We start from the raw sequence: 16,740 nt of genomic DNA on the forward strand, positions 1-16,740 counted from the left end.
TGATTTTGCTTTTCCCCTCTCCTAGACCTACTAGAAGGCAAGCCCCAGCCGTGAAATGTACTGTGAAGGGAGCGGAGGCCCTGCAAGCACCTAAAACTGAGAGCAAGTCCTTCCCTCTGACCAGTGAGACTGGGAAGGGGGGCCTCTGTGGACTGAACGGTGTGGGAAAAACCCTGTTACTTTTTTTTCTCACCCCCACTTTTTTCTCACATTGAGGAGGCAGTCCTAAACGTGGGCTGTGCCCAATCGCACAGGGAGGCTAAAACCCCAGATATCCATCCAGAGGACAAAGAACAGAGGCTTATGAGATACAGCCAGAGATGGTGGGGACTGGGGGGGAAAGCGACTGACTAAACCTGTGTTTGAAGTAGTGGACTGACCCCCCCCCCAAGCAATGACTATGGTTGGGCTGATAAGTGGCAACTTAGTGGCTTGAGAATTGAACCTCAGTATCGAGCATCACCTAGGTCTCCGAGTGAGCTCTAAGCTGTGAAGTCCAGAATAGCATACAAAAACTTTGAAAATGCAACTGACATTGGAAACAACCCATAGAAAGTGGGATGGGACATGTGGTCTTAACCTGACCAACTGACTTCTGAAACAAACAAGAAGTCAACATTCTCTAGAAGACTTTAACACGATTCATCAGTCTCATAACAATACTCAAGTGACCAAGAACTAAAATACAATACAAAATTATGCAACCTATAAAGAACTAAGCAAATCTTGGGGCACCTGGGTGGCTCAGGCAGTTGAGCATCCGACTCTGGACTTCAGCTCAGGCCATGATCTCATGGTTCGTGGGTTCGAGCCTCACATCAGGCTCTGAGCTGGCAGTGTGGAGCCTGCCTGGGATTCTCTCTCTCCCTCTCCCTCTGCCCCGTCCCCTGTGTCTCTTTCAAAGTAAATAAAAACTTAAAAAAAAAAAAAAAGAACTAAGTAAATCTCAAGAACTTCAATGTAGATATTGAAATATTCAGATAAAGAATTTGAAGGAGCAATTATAATGCTCCATGAAGTAAGGATGAACACTCTTGAAATGACTGGAAAGATGAAAGTTCTCAGCAGAGAAATAGCAGTTACAAAAATGAACCGAATGAGGTGTGTAAAACTGAAAAACATTACAACTGAAATAAAATATTCATTGGATGGGCCGAATGCCAACAAGGAGATCACAGATTTCAATCTTAAAGCTAACACAAGTGAAATGATCCAATTAGAACTACACAGAGAAAACAAATTTAGGCCAAAGCCTCAGGAGTCTGTAGGACAATGTCAAAATATCTAACATTTGTATCTTTGGAGTCCCAGATGGTGAAAGAATTGGCACGGAACAAAAAATTTAAAGAAATAATGGTGGAAAATTCTTCAAATTTAGTGAAAGACATTTAGAGATTCAAGAAGTTCAAGGAACCCCAAAGTCAAAGATAAGCTCAAAGAAAAGTATACTCACATGCATAATAGTAAAGCTGTTAAAAACCAAAGAAAAAATCTTGAAAGCAATCCCCAAAATAAATAAACAAATAAAAAACTATATTACATATAAGGAAAAAAATGCTTTGAATGACCATGGATGTTTCATTAGATACCAGTAAAGCCAGAAGGCAGTGGCACAACATTTTTAAAGTGCTGAAGGAAATGAACTGGAAAACCAGCATTCTATATCAGTACAAATATCCTTCAGGAATGAAAATAAAGACGTTCTGGGGCACCTGGATGGCTCAGTCAGTTAAGCATCCGACTCTTGGTTTCAGCTAAAATCATGATCTCATGGTTTGTGAGTTCAAGCCCTGCATCGGGCTCTGCACTGACAATGTAAAATCTGCTTGAGATTCTCTCTCCCTCTCTCTCTCTGCCCCTCCCTGCCTTGTGCTCTGTCTCTCTCAAAAAATAAACTTAAAAAAATTTTTTTTGAAAGAAAAAGAACTTCCTCCTCTGAAGTTCTTTAAAAAGTCAGCACTGTTGACAAGCAAAAAATTACAACACAATTTTTGGTGTCTTAAGTGCATATTTGTTAAGTGAAAGCAATCAGTCTGAAAAGCCACATACTCTATGATTCCAACTGTATGACATTCTGGAAAAAGCAAAAACTAGAGACAGCAAAAAGATCAGTGGTCACCAGAAGTTGGGAGGGAGGAAGGGAGAATAGGAAAAGGGATTTTTTTGGGGCAGTGATTCTATTCTGTGTGATACTGTAAAGGGGATACATGACATTATGCATTTATTAAAAACCATAGAATGTACAAAACAAAGAGTGAACATTATTGTAAACTATGAACTTTAGTTAATAACATTTCAATACTGGTTCATTAATTATAAAAATATTTCACCATAATATAAGGTGTTAATTGGATAAGCTGTTGGAAGGGGGTGGATAGGGATATGGAAACTCTGTACTATCTTTCTTAATTTTTCTGTAAATCTAAAACCTTTCTAAAATATGGTCTGGTTATTCAAAAAATATGTCCATATTTTAAAGGATTTAAGAAGGAAAACAAAGCTAAGACATTCTAACGAATAAAATTCTAGGCCCAGATAAGTTTCCCTGGTAAATTCTAATAAACATTTAAGAAAGACGTAATATGAATTATACATGATCTCTTCCAGAGAAGAGGACTGACAACTTCTTATTTCACTTTTATAAGGCTTGCATTACCCTGACACCAAAACCAGATAAAGACACTATAAGAAAGGAAAACAACAAATATTTCTCATGAATGTAGACACAAAACGCCTCAACAAAATATTAAAAAAATCAAATCCAGCTATTTTTAAAAAGAACAATATACAACCAAGTATGGCTTTTCTGAAGGATGCAAGGCCGGTCCAACATTCAAAAATCAAAGTAGTTGCTGTATTCTCAAACTCAAGAAAATAAAACATAATCAGATCAGTAGATACAGAAAAAATAATTGAGAAAACACAATATCTATTCATAATATTAAAAAAAAAAAAAACTCCCCAAACTAAAAACAGGTGGGTTTTTTAAAAATTAGGTGAGGGGTATATTAGAGCTAATGTTGTGCTTCACAGTAAAAGACCGAGTGCTTTGCTGTAAGGTAAAGCATAAAGCAAGCCTAACATCTTGCTAGCATCCACAGAGAGTTCTAGCTAGTTCAATGAGGTAAGCGGAAGACACTTCCAAAGAAAGAGGTAAAAGTGTCTGGATTTGCAGATGATATTACTGTCCCCGTCATGGGCTCTTGGCCTGATATTTTGTCCTGCAAGGGTGCGTGTGACAATGTCTGGAGATATTTTTGGTTATCGCCCTGGGGGCGGAGAGGATGCTAGTGGCATCAAGTGACTAGAGGCCAAGGATGCTATAAACATTTTACAGCGCACACAATAACGCCCCTTTCAACAAAAGAATTATCTAGCCCCCAACGTAAGTAGGTCTGAAGTTGAGAAACCCTGGTCTACATAGAAATTCCTAAGAAAATTACACCAAAGCTTCTAGAACCAAGTGAGTTTACCAAGTCAAAGAACATAAGGTCAATATACAAATATCAACTGTATTCCCATATACCAGTTATAAAAAAGAACTAAGAGTGTGCATGTATGGTGTGAATTCTTATTCTGTCATATTCCCCCTGCCAGGTGAATATGGGATAAGGTTAAAAATAACTAGCACCCTGGGGAGCCTGGGTGGCTCAGTTGGTTAAAAGCATCCCACTTTGGACTTTGGCTCAGGCCATGATTTCAGAGTTCACCAGATTGAGCCCTGCATTGGGCTCTGGGCTGACAATGTGGAACCTCGTTGGGATTCTCTCTCTCCCTCTCTCTGCCCCTCGCCCACTCACACTCACTCTCTCTCTCGGTCTCAAAATAAACAAACTTAAAAAAATAACTAGCACCCTTCAAGTGCCAGGCACTTTATGTTTTCTCATTTTTTTTTAAGTATGCTCTACTCCCAACGTGGGGCTGAAACTCATGACCCTGAGATCAAGAGTCACACGCTCCACCAACTCAGCCAGCCAGATGCCCCTCATTTTAATCTTCTGAATTTTATACATGAAGAAATAGACTTGGTAAAGTATCAAATCACACAATTAATGAGGAGGTGCATTAATTCAAGGCATTTCAGATATAAAGTCCAATCTTTATTATATAAGTCCTACCATATTAAAATCTACTTTAACAAATTCAAATGTTAGAAAATAATTTGCAAACTCTTTACCTACAAAAATGTGTTATTCTTTATCATTGAGAAATTAGATTAGTATTAACTAAATTTCTTATTTCAGGTGCTTTTTTCTTCAATGTTAAATTTTAAAATAATAGACTTTGATGCAATTATACTAGGGTTTATTTATACTTATTTCTTACCTTTCTTTTCTTGAAAGAGATCTGGTCGAAGTAATGCCAGGATCTTTTCTAATTTGAGGTTTTTCATACTTTTAAAATCAGGGAAGAACATATCAATAAACTTATTAACGTTAGCTATACTCTCTTCAATATCACAGAGCTGAGATATATGTTGTCTTTCCAGATATTCTTGTAAACTGTGGAAATCCAAAATGTAATTTAAGATTATTGTAAGCTGAAATTTAATAACCATGCCAGAAAATTAAAACTGGTAATAAGTTCACAAATACTTTAATGGTTTAATAAAATAAACAAAAATTAAATTTTCATGTAAAGTTGTATCTTTCTATCAAATCAAAAAATATGCATTTAATTCAATTTTTTGTTGAACGAATCCAAAACTCAATTACATGAAATCATGTATGTTTTGACTTTTTGGGAGGATAAAGAAGACCAACATAAAATATGGTTAAACACGTTTTTCTTTCCTTCATGTTAAGCTTTCCAGGTAGTTTCTACTTTTCTTAAGGTCGTCTTTGAGTCAAGGATCATTTAGAAGAACATGGTGTGTTTTCAAATACATAAGACATTTTGGTCATATTTAAAAAAATTTTTTTTAATGTTTATTCATTTTTGAGAGAGACAGAAAGACACAGAGCATGAGCGGGGGAGGGGCAGAGAGAGAGGGAGACACAGAATCCAAAGTAGCCTCCAGGCTCTGAGCTGTCATCACGGAGCCCGATGCAGGGCTTAAACCTACAGACTGTGAGATCATGACCTGAGCCAAAGTTGGCCGTTCAACCAACTGAGCCACTCAGGCGCCCCAGTCATCTTTTTATTGTTTATTTCCAATTTTATTGGATTATAACTAGCAAATGCGTGTGGTGAAATCTTAATTTTAAAAAATGTGTTAAGGCTTTCTTGTAAACAAAGAAAATGTATGTGTGGGATTTAAGGCTACATATATTTATAGAGTATATGTAATTCTATCAGGGTACTTTTTGATGACTATATCTACTTCATAAATGTTGCTTTCACATCATGTCCTTCTTTATTAAATTTAGCACTTGTAATGTTCAATTCTAATACTTTATTTTGCCTGGAGATAGATAGATAGATAGATATCCCTTTAATTTTATTTTTCTTTGTTTCTTTTTAAAAACAAATTTTTAATGTTTATTTATTTTTGAGAGAGAGAGACAAAGCATGAGCAGGGGATGGGGCAGAAAGGGAAATACAGAATCCAAAGCAGGCTCCAGGCTCTGAGCTGTTAGCACAGAGCCTGACTCAGGGCTTGAACTCATGAACCGTGAGATCATGACCTGAGCCGAAGTTGGATGCTTAACCCCTGAGCCACCTAGGCACCCCTGTGTGTTTCTTTTGAACAGAATGTAGATGAGTGTGTTTTTAAAACTTTTGATTTTGAAAAAATTAAATTGGCAGAAAAGTTGCAAGAGTATGATAATGAACTCTAGATTTACCAACTGTTAGCATTTTGCCACATTTGTTCTCTCTATCCCTCTCATCCCCCTCCCCTCTCCTGTGTGTGTGTGTGTATGTGTGTGTGTGTGTGTGTGTGTGTGTGTGTGTGTGTGTGTTGACTGAACCATTTAAAAGTAGGCTGCAGATATTTTAACCATTCACCCTCCTAAATACTTCAGGAAAGTTTACTTGATATAAAACTTTTATCTCATAAACTGTTCATATTCAAATTTCACCAATCATAAAATACTGTCCCATCAATAGTAATTTTTCCTAATCCTGGACCATACATTGCATGTAATTGTCCTATCTCCCTGGTCTCTTTTAATCTCTAACAATATTCAGCCTTCTTGTCTTTCATGATATTGACATTTTGAAGAGTCCAGGCCAGTTGTTTTGTGGACTATTCCTCATTTGGGATGGTTTCAAACTACTGGATGGACCAATAGTTTCCTATTACTTTCAGGATACGAATCTGTGTCCTTGTCACAAGATGATATATGAAATGTAAGTTTTTCCTATTGTTGGTGTTATTAATGTAGTTGAAGTGATATCTCCCTTCAAAGCGTTTTCCCCATTGAAAAGCTACCATTTCCACTTTGTAAATAAGAAGAAATCTGAGAGGACACAATCTGAAAGTGTATATATTTTTCACGCAATGGTTTTAGCGCCCATTGAGGATTCTCCTCTGTGTCAATTGTTACTATAATGGTTTTTAACTTTTTTTAAACTTTAACCTTGTAATCTCTGTATTTAATGGGATAATTAACCTTTTCATACTTAGTATAATACCCATATACTTAACTATATTCCTTCCATCTTACTTTATATGTACTATTTATTTTAAATTATACTTTCTTCTTTTTTCTTTCTCCCATCTGCTGGTCTGAGCAAGTTGCTATCCATTCCGTGGTATTCCCTTGTTAACATAGAGGTCCCATGTATCCTCATCCACTGCCTTAATGGTCACCATCTTTAACCTGCTTCCGTAACCAAACGCATATGTTCTGAGTATTTCCTGCATCCTGGCACACACTATTTCTCAGCTCTAACACTCCACCCATCTCCACTTCTGCAAACTCGAAAAAGAACCTTAAAATGCTGTGTTACTTCTTCATCTCGCCTTTCTCCTCTCTGAGGAGAATTGTTTCCCTTCGCTTTTTTCCCTCAGATGGAAGTATCTCTTTTCATTTTTTGTTTGGACAAGTCTTCCCTCAAATATCTTCCAGGAGATATATTCCTAAGCATGTCCCTGAACTTTTTCCTTTGTTCCACTAGGTAAAGGATATCCTGGCTTAAGATGGGGGAGGGGGTCTGTTTCTCTCAGGAGTCTGATGACAAGTCCCATGCCAGCCAGAGATTTGTCCTTGTAAGTAACTTATTCTCAGTTGCTGCCAGACAGGCAGTTGGTGTAAAGGGATTACCTAAAGTGCAAGTCACTGGGGGATGCACTGTCTCTAAGAAATTTTAAACCATTTCATTTTTTTTTAAATGTTAATGTTTATTTTTGAGAGAGAGAGAGAGAGAGAGAGAGAGAGCAAGCAGGGGAGGGGCAGAGAGAGAGGGAGACATAGAATCCAAAGCAGGCTCCAGGCTCTGAGCGGTCAGCACAGAGCCCAACGCGGGCCTCGAACTCACGAACTATGAGATCATGACCTGAGCTAGAGTCGGACTCAACCGACTGAGCCTCCCAGGCGCCCCTTAAACCAATTTTTAAACTAAAAGTTGGGCTGCTTCTTAGCATCACCATGCACCAGCAATTCTAAATAGTGTTAGTGGTATGTTACTACTCCTCCTTGAAAAAACAAAAACAAAAAACTTTTCTCCACATTCTGAACAATTCCTGTGGTTATAATGTGTTTAATTTTAATAATATATGTGTGGGCTTCAAGTTGGCATTTTTATTATTTACATTTAATAAACAGTGTACTCTAGCTTCTACTCTGCATATAAGAATCAATTCTAAAATAAGAGCTATTGGCAGATTGCAATTTCTGGAATTTATCAGGAAACAGGAATTTTACGTATCTCTATTGACATCCAGTGAAGATCAATTTTGAGAATGTCACTAGCAAATCATCAAAACTTAAGGCTTGCAAACAAAAATTGCACTTTGTTTCTGTGATAGACTAATATATATAAGTATGCAAATGTTTTCCTTTCTAAGAAAACATATTAATATAATTAAACAGTATTAACCTATTGTTTCATTTTTGATATTACAATATTCATTTTTTACTTTTTGCTTCTATGTTCGTATATACACAAAATTTGGTAAAGGACAATTTTCACTATTTATGGGTTTTTTTTCTGGCTATTATCGTCTTGCTTAATAGCTAGTACTAAAAATAATATTGTCATGGGCCGCCTGGGTGGCTCAGGCAGTTGAGCGCCCGACTCTTGATTTCCGTTCAGGTTGTCATCTCACGATTGTGAGATCCAGCCCTCTCTCAGGCTCCATGCTGGTGGAACCTTCTTGAGCTTCTCTCTCCCTCTCCCTCTGCCCCTCCCCCACTCACTCACACTCTCTCCCTCTCAGAAAAATCCTTTAAAATTTTTATAAAAATAAAAATAATATTGTCATATAGAGGAGAGGGGTGTTAAGGAAATTATCTGCTTGGGGTTTTGGACATCCTAAGGACACCACGGGCTGTTCTTTGTCTCTGGAAATGGCATACAGTGTGTCTTCCCAGGATATTCCCGTATCTGTGTTTCTCTGCATCAGTCGAGACTGGGCCACCGTAAACCCTTTCAGTCGGCAAATGCATGTGTTTCTTCGTTTCAGGAAATTTTTTCCCTATTATTCGTTGAGTTATAGCTTGTTCATCTGTTCTTTCTTTTCTGTATGGAATCTCTCTTATTAGCACATTGATCTTTCCAGTACATTCTCCACATTGTTTCTGGTCTGCTCTCATGAAGTCTGTCTCATTTTTTTTCTGTCCTTTGAGCTACTTCTTGTATCTGATTTTCCAAGGCATTAAACCGAGTCTCAAATGACTATCAGACTGAATTTAGAGTTCAAATCATAATTTATTTTATAGTTCAAATGGGAAGTCTCTTTTTATGTGTATGTAGCACTTGGATCGCAAGTATTACTATGATGATAACTCCTATTACTATTATTTTACTTGAGGACTTTTCTATCCTTTAGTAGTTCTTTTTCACTGGGCTTGTGTTCTGGTGTTTGTGTAGATCTTCCTTTGGCCACTAGGCTCCCCTTGGTAGACAGTCATTTTTCTTGGTTTGTTTACTGGGGCTTACACCTGGTTTTGAGTGTCTTAGGTGATGGAAACCCTATGGCTGAAAGGCCAGAATGACCTCTAGGCTACCAGCGAGCATGTTGTTGTTCCTCTGGTAAGAGCCATTATGGAGCTGGTCCTCAAAGGCAGGGCATTTCAGTAATCCCACTCAGCTCCATCTTGGGCTTTCAGAGGGTCAGGAAGGCCCAGTGAAGTTCAGTGTCAACCTGGTCCCGGGAAGTCACAAGTCTGTGTTTGTTCTTCCCAAGGCTGGTGGTTTTCTCCAGATTCTTGTCCCCTGTGACCTGTCCCCTCCCCTTCTCTTTCGTTCTGTACACAGAGCTCTAGGCCTCACCTGTGGCCAGATGCTTATTAGTCCAGGTTCCCTTTGATTCTAGAGAGGCAAGAAAGGTCTGGAGATGGGAATAGATAGTAGGGGTATAGTATTCAGACTGCTCTGATCCCAGAAATACTTTTAAAGATTATTTTAGAAATTGTACCTATTATCTTTAATTTAAATGAGAGTTTTCTAAAAGAAAAACCTGCTCTCTACAAGCTATGACATGTATAGGAGATAAATAGGTTACTAAGAATACAATAGACACTTTGTGTGGCCAGAGAAATGCAATATATTATAGGAGGTCGGAACTATCATCTTTAGTCAGTCATAAGGATTTAGAGCAAAAGGGACTTTAGAGATCGTTTAATTTTCACCCATCTCTGTATCCCCAAGACTTGGCACATAGTAGGACTTTAATAAATACTACATAAAGGAAGGATGCATAACAGAATCAATGAGTGAATGAAGGAAGGCAGGAGTGAATGAATTAGTGAAAATGGCCAGGAACTACTTATATGACTCTGGACAACGTAGCTAGTACAACCATGCCCTTCCTCTTCTGTAGAATGACCAGAAAGCAGAGATAAAGGACTCTGACCTTTGCGTTCTTAATATACTGATTAAGGAGACAGACATGTAAACAGATAATATATGTGCCATAATCAGAAGTCATCATGAACAAATTTGGAATGCGGATGAAAACCATGGATGCCTGAACCATTTTCCTGATTCCTACTCCCTCCTCCCGGCCAGCCATGGGGTCCAGTGGGCAACTGACAACACGAAGAAAGTTCTCCCAAACCATGTGGGTTCACATGGGAGTTTTTCTCCATAGGGCAAACACTCCAACAAAGACGGGGAGCTCTGTTCATGTTCACAGAAGGAGGCACCTACCACTCCCAGTCTAATTGTCCTGCTTTTAATTTCCCTTCTTCCTCACCCACCAGTACTCCCTCCTCCCAATACCCATAGAGGAAGGTGAGGAGGCTTTGAGGTGGGGGAAGGGCGGCCATAAAGAAAAACAGTGAACAAATGGGTACATCATTCATGAGAGTTTTAGTTCTTTATCCTTTAGGTTTTAGATTTACTTAAAAGATGAAAGTAGCAGGGCACCTAGGTGGCTCAGTTAGTTAAGCATCCAACTTCAGCTCAGGTCATGATATCGCGGTTCATGAGTTTGAGCCCTGCATCGGGCTCTATGCTAACAGCTTAGAGCCTGGATCCTGCTTCAGATTCCGTGCCTCCCTCTCTCTCTGCCCCTCCCTTGTTTGTGCTCTCTCCCTCTCTCTCTCTCTCTCAAAAATAAATAAACATTAAAAAAAAAATCACAGCAGCTGTACACAGCCCCTGTTATGCTCTGCCTCCAGAACAAGAGCTGTGAAAACAGATTCCCAGACAAACGAACTTGAACCCCACCACTCCATGCTGCCTGCTGGTGGCCACTGCTCAGAGTAACGACGGGCCAAATGCAAACGGAGTCTCTAAGTTCAGAAAGGAAATACCGCAGACTTTGCCAAAGCAAGATTAACACATCTCACTCCATGCCCACCCTGCCAATTGCCTAAATCGTTCATCTGATTATGCCGGTATCGAACGTTTGGAGACAAATGCTTTCCAAAGTTAGATGTGACACAGACTTGCCCCAGAACAATGGCACCAGTGGAATACTGACTTCTCTTATGCCAGCTGCTAACAATGAGGGTTTCACAGGACATTTTTTTAATGGCTCAGAAGTCCTGGTATGAAGCCTGGTATCTTTTTGAGCACAACTCTCCCCACCAAACCTTCCCTCTGACCACTGACCATCATTCCCTGTTAAAACTGTGAAAGTACTACTGTTTACAAAGCTCTTTGTCAGCAGCCAACTTACCTATAAGTCCCTCTATCCCACTGAAAACTTGCAACGAATGACATTAGTTCCTGCTACCTAAAAAGCATCGGTAGGAACCAGCAGATGTAGCTAGTCAAGACAAGCTACTGCACACATTAGTAGGACAACAAGGAAAGTTCTGGAGATTCCTGGCCAGAAAATGCAATGAAGATGCTCTGTCCAGCCACATGATGAAATCTCAAGACTCAGAGACTCTCACCCACCTTTCTTTCAGACACAGTTCCGATGACTCTTGGGTTAAAGTGGACTTTCTGAGTCTTCGGGGGAATAAAAGGCACAAACGCCAGTGCATGAAACCGGGACTGTATATATTACATTCATTTTCAACTATTTAAAAACCCATCAGTGAAAACATACAACCATTCAGTTCTTAGCAATTTATAACCAACTGCCGAAAGTAAGAGGGGAGAGTACATCTGATGTCTTTAGGACCTGGGGCAAGTGGGAGTGAGTGTGGGAAGACAGCAGAAAAGATAGACCTGGCAGGGATTACACATGGTCCCAATCTATCCCTGGGGCCCCAGGCTGGGAGGCCACACTGGTGTGCCCAGCTTTAGAAAGACAAACGTAAACTCTAATCCTCTTGACATACACTTTCAGGGAAATCCCAGCTTTGCCGAATATACACTTTTTTTAGACTGACTGGAAGAAATACTTGTGGTTCCAACGTAAAAATGTGTGTTCTAAATGTGTACCTCAAAATGTGTTTGAGGTATTTGGACACTACGCTTCACTACGTCCTCATACGATGTAAATGGTCTCGAGTTACCTGTACCGCTTCTCCTTCCTCAGCGTAGGTGGGGCCACCTCATGGTGATGATCCTCATACACTTTAGTTTCAGTCTCAGGATTGGGTTCAGTTTCTTCCCAGGCAGGCTGTTCTTCATTTCCTTGAGATATCACTAGAATATGGCTCAGGCCATTTGTCATGAAAAGGACAAAATCTTCAAAGTCAGGCTACAAAATAAGAGGATAAACTACCTACTTCAGGCTTCTGATATGGATCGACAAAAATGGCAGCCACCACCCAACTCAAGCAACATCCTCCCCTTCACGATCATAGGGCTAGGGAGTGTTCTCTTTATAAGCCCACTGCTAGTAAACACATCTTTGAAGGATAGAGGTTCACAGCTAACAGGGATTGATCTTAAAGATGATCTAATAACCATTCTCGAACTTCAGGATGCTTCCGGATCATCTGACGGGGCTTGCTGAAACACAGATTTGGAAAGTCCAATCCCAGAGTTCATGATTAAGTAGGTTTAGGATGGGGCTTTAGAATTAGATTTTCTCAAAAGCTCCCAGGTGATACTGAGGCAGCCGGTCCAACCTTTTCCTGGGGCCAAGAGAGATGGTTGGAGTGTCACAGCTAGCTGACAAAGTGCTGTTCACTAGAGCTTTCTCTGATGACAAAACACATTCTGTGCTCTCCAACATAGGTAGCCACATGCAGCTACTGAGCACTTGCAACTGAGACTCTGAATTTTTCATTTGATTTGGTTTTAATGAATTTAAATTCAAATGGCCACAAGTAGCTAATGGCTACTATATTGGACAGTACATTTCTGGAAGCTATGTCTTCTGACCCCTAAACCACTTAACTTTCTCGAACACAGCACTGTCTTTCTTAATACTCCCCCAGGCAAAAGAGAAAATAGCTCCAGACACAGGCTTTCAGATAATGAAAGGATTAAAGCTTCCCTGTGAGCCTTTATGACAAGGAGCCTTCAACCTGGGATAAAAATCTATAGGAAAGGCCTGGCTATTCACTTCCAGAGGCCAATGCAGAAAGTCTGAGAGGACATAAGTTAAATAGGTCTTCACTCCAACAAAATACAATTGGACCATCTGCTTTCGCTCAGCTGCCACTGTTTCTACTGGAGACTGCATCACCGCCTTCTTTGGCATTACCACAATATGGACCCCAACAGGACAACAGAAGCTAATTTGGCTGGTTAGACTTATCCATTTGTTTTTCTAAAATAAGGACTCAGGGGTGCCTGGGTGGCTCAGTCGGTTGAGCATCCGACTTTGGCTCAGGTCATGATCTTGCAGTCTGTGAGTTCGAGCCCCGCGTCGGGCTCTGTGCTGACAGCTCGGAGCCTGGAGCCTGCTTCGGATTCTTGTCTCTCTCTCTCTCTCTGCCTACTCCCCCCCCCACCCCCCACTCATGCTCTGTCTCTCTCTCTCTCTCTGTCAAAAATAAATAAACATTAAAAAATATTTTTTTAATAAAAATGATAAAATATGGATTCAAAATATACACTGTATTCGAAAACACAGTGGCTTTTTTTTTTTTTTCTAATTTTCTTACCTGGTCTGCTCTTCGACTGTAGAAGTCCCTTACTTGCTGTTCAGTGAGCACTCTCTTATCCTCTATTTCTATGACAAATCCTGCCTCGAGAATCTTTCAGTAGAGAGGAGGGTCAGATCCAGACGTGTTATGGGACCACATGTAAAACAAGTCAAGGACATTTGTTTCCTGTGCTTAACAGATTTGAATGAGTTTTCAGGTAAAATACTTCAATACGGTCCATAAGGTTTGAAGAGGCTTAAAAATACATGAACAAAGAAGGCCCTTTTCAGGCCTCCTATATTTCAGTTTTCAAGGCTTGAACCAGAGACTCCTCAGTATTTCTTTTTTGTTATTGTTTAAAAAAAATTTTTTTAACGTTTATTTATTTTTGAGACAGAGAGAGACAAAGCATGAACGGGGGAGGGGCAGAGAGAGAGGGAGACACAGAATCGGAAGCAGGCTCCAGGCTCCGAGCCATCAGCCCAGAGCCCGACGCGGGGCTCGAACTCACGGACGGTGAGATCGTGACCTGAGCCGAAGTCGGACGCTTAACCGACTGAGCCACCCAGGTGCCCCTCAGTATTTCTATTATTTAAGTGACTTTCCCCAAAATGTGAAAGAACTAACTAAATTTCAAGGGAAAATATCATGTTCTGAATCATTCATAAAAACATAAATTTATAAGCATTTTTTTAACCATCTATCTTCAAAATCGTTTTAACATTTTTTAAAAGGCTTTCCTTTGTTGAGGCTTTAACTCATAATCTAGTATAGTTTATACCAAAAACAAAAAAAGAACTATCCAAATTATGGGGAAGGATAGAATTAACATTTAGTCGTGATTTACCATTAAAAAAACCCTTAAATTAATGATAAATCCAGTTTGGCCACTCAAGTATGGTAAAACGAAACAAAGAGAAGTTTTGAGAATAATAAGACAAATCTAATGAGGTACTAAACGATGAAATATAAGTATAATCCGGGTTCAAAGCAACTCAGGAATTACAATAAACAACACCAATAATTTGAGCTCTTTTTGACCTGGGAGTATCCAGCACCAGGTACCTTTTGCTTCTATTATAAAAGTCAACACCGGGGCGCCTGGGTGGCTCAGTGGGTTAAGGGTCCAACTTTGGCTCAGGTCATGATCTCGTGATTTGTGTGTTCAAGCCCCACATTGGACTCTGTGTTGACAGCTCAGAGCCTGGAGCCAGCCTGCTTCAGATTCTGTGTTTCTCTCTGCCCCTCCCCAGTTCATGCTCTCTCAAAAATAAATAAAAGTTAAAAAACAAATGTTTTTAGAAGTGTTTTAAAATAAATAAATTAAATAAGTAAAATAAAATAAAATAAAATAAAAGTCAACACGCTACTGGTTCTGCTTTCATTTGTCTTGTTGATATGGCAGAGCACGACTTACATCTTTCTGAACCCTCTTCTGACTTTCCCATTTGAATAACTTCTAAATATTTAAATCATGTCTTTGTTACATTACTTAGAGTCTGACAACAGAAAATAAAATCCAAGAAATATTTAAACTCAATAACTTCTCCTTTACCCTAATTGAAAAATATAGTGTGCTCATTTTCTTTCTATTCAAAACATTCTTTTTTTTTAATATGAAATTTATGGCCAAATTGGTTTCCATACAACACGCAGTGCTCCTCCCAATAGGTGCCCTCCTCAGTGCCCATCACCCACACCCCCCTCCCACTCCCCATAAACTCTCAGTTTATTCTCAGTTTTTAATAGTCTCTTATGGTTTGGCTCTCTCCCTGTCAAAGCACTCTTTAGATTTTTTTGTCCTGTTTGTTATTAGCCCTTTACTGTATTCCAGAGAGGTGAGGTATTTAGGAGATCCTTGTAATTTACATATCTGAAATGTTATTTACTATGTCAAAACAACAAAAAGATCAAGATGAACTTATGATTAATTGTACTGCCCCAACTTAAAAAGAATTATAGAATCTTGAAAAATTGTTACTGTGTCCTAGCTATTCAAACACACTCGAATAAGGAAGAGTAAATCATTGCATTGTGATATTATTTCTTAAAACTTTATCAAGTGTAAGAAACATACGGGGGATTGGGGTACAGTTTTGTGCCCCCCCCCAACATACACACCAAAATCTGGAAGGAAAGGGCTACCCTTAGAGAGTGATATTACTTAAATCAACTCACAAATGGAAGAGACCATAAATACTATGATCATGGACCTTCTACTTTAGTGTAGTTCAGTCAACGAGAACGCTGCTGTAGCTAAAGAAAGAATGCATGATGGGAAGTTCATCAAGAGACCTCCAATCCCTCCTGATAGCTCCCTAGGTGACATCCTCTATTTCACAGACAACATTCTTTCAAATTTCAATTTACTGACGCTGTTTCAACGCCAAGTCATTGTTAAGGAGTCAGCAAAGTACTGCCTCATTTTGGAAATAAAACCTGTTGGAGTGCAGCCACTCCCATTTGTATACATCCTGCTTATTGCTGCTTTCTCAATGCGATGGCAGTTAAGCAGTGGTGACAGAGATCATATGCCCCACAAACCTGAAACAGTTACTCTCTGGCCCTATACATCTGCTGACCTTTGGATTAGAATGCAATTTTCGGGGCACCTGGGTGGCTCAGTCGGTTGAGTGTCCGACTTCAGCTCGGGTCATGATCTCACAGTCTGTGAGTTTGAGCCCCGCGTCGGGCTCTGTGCTGACAGCTCAGAGCCTGGGGCCTGTTTCAGATTCTGTGTCTCCCTCTCTCTCTGACCCTCCCCCGTTCATGCTCTGTCTCTCTCTGTCTCAAAAATAAATAAACGTTAAAAAAAATTTTTTTTAAATAAAAAAAAGAATGCAATTTTCCTCTTAAAAAAATTTATTTTGGCTCTAAAGCAAAACAATAAATGCTTCCTTACACTCCCATGTATCTAAAAAGGACCCTGCATTTGTCACAACATACAGGAAACAAAACAAACCAATGTGAGCTTATAACAAGTTTGTGTTGCTAATAACTAAACGGGAAGAACATGTGTTATAATCCAATATGAGGGCTATAATTTTTATCATTAATATTGGACACTGGTAGAGCAGAGTTATTTAAATAAAGATGCTTGAATAGGCCCAGCCTTTGTAAAGACAATACATTCAGAGCCTTTAAAGATAACTAGCACCAGAAATTTGTTATGTTCTATTTTACTCTA

At 39.4% G+C, this 16,740-nt stretch overlaps 1 protein-coding gene across 1 annotated transcript in view; it reads right to left on the minus strand.

Moving 5' to 3' along the window:
• NME8 (NME/NM23 family member 8) overlaps positions 1–16,740 on the minus strand; it is a 50,378-nt gene that overhangs the window by 11,393 nt on the left and 22,245 nt on the right. Inside the window, exons 9-11 of the mRNA XM_032592373.1 lie at positions 13,572–13,664; positions 12,027–12,214; positions 4,327–4,502 (exon numbers count right to left, since the gene is read on the minus strand). Of these exons, the coding sequence (XP_032448264.1) occupies positions 4,327–4,502; positions 12,027–12,214; positions 13,572–13,664 (457 nt within the window). The remainder of the gene's footprint in view (positions 1–4,326; positions 4,503–12,026; positions 12,215–13,571; positions 13,665–16,740) is intronic.

The sequence above is a fragment of the Lynx canadensis genome, chromosome A2, assembly GCF_007474595.2.
Source record: "Lynx canadensis isolate LIC74 chromosome A2, mLynCan4.pri.v2, whole genome shotgun sequence".
In the NCBI taxonomy this organism is placed as follows: domain Eukaryota; kingdom Metazoa; phylum Chordata; class Mammalia; order Carnivora; family Felidae; genus Lynx; species Lynx canadensis.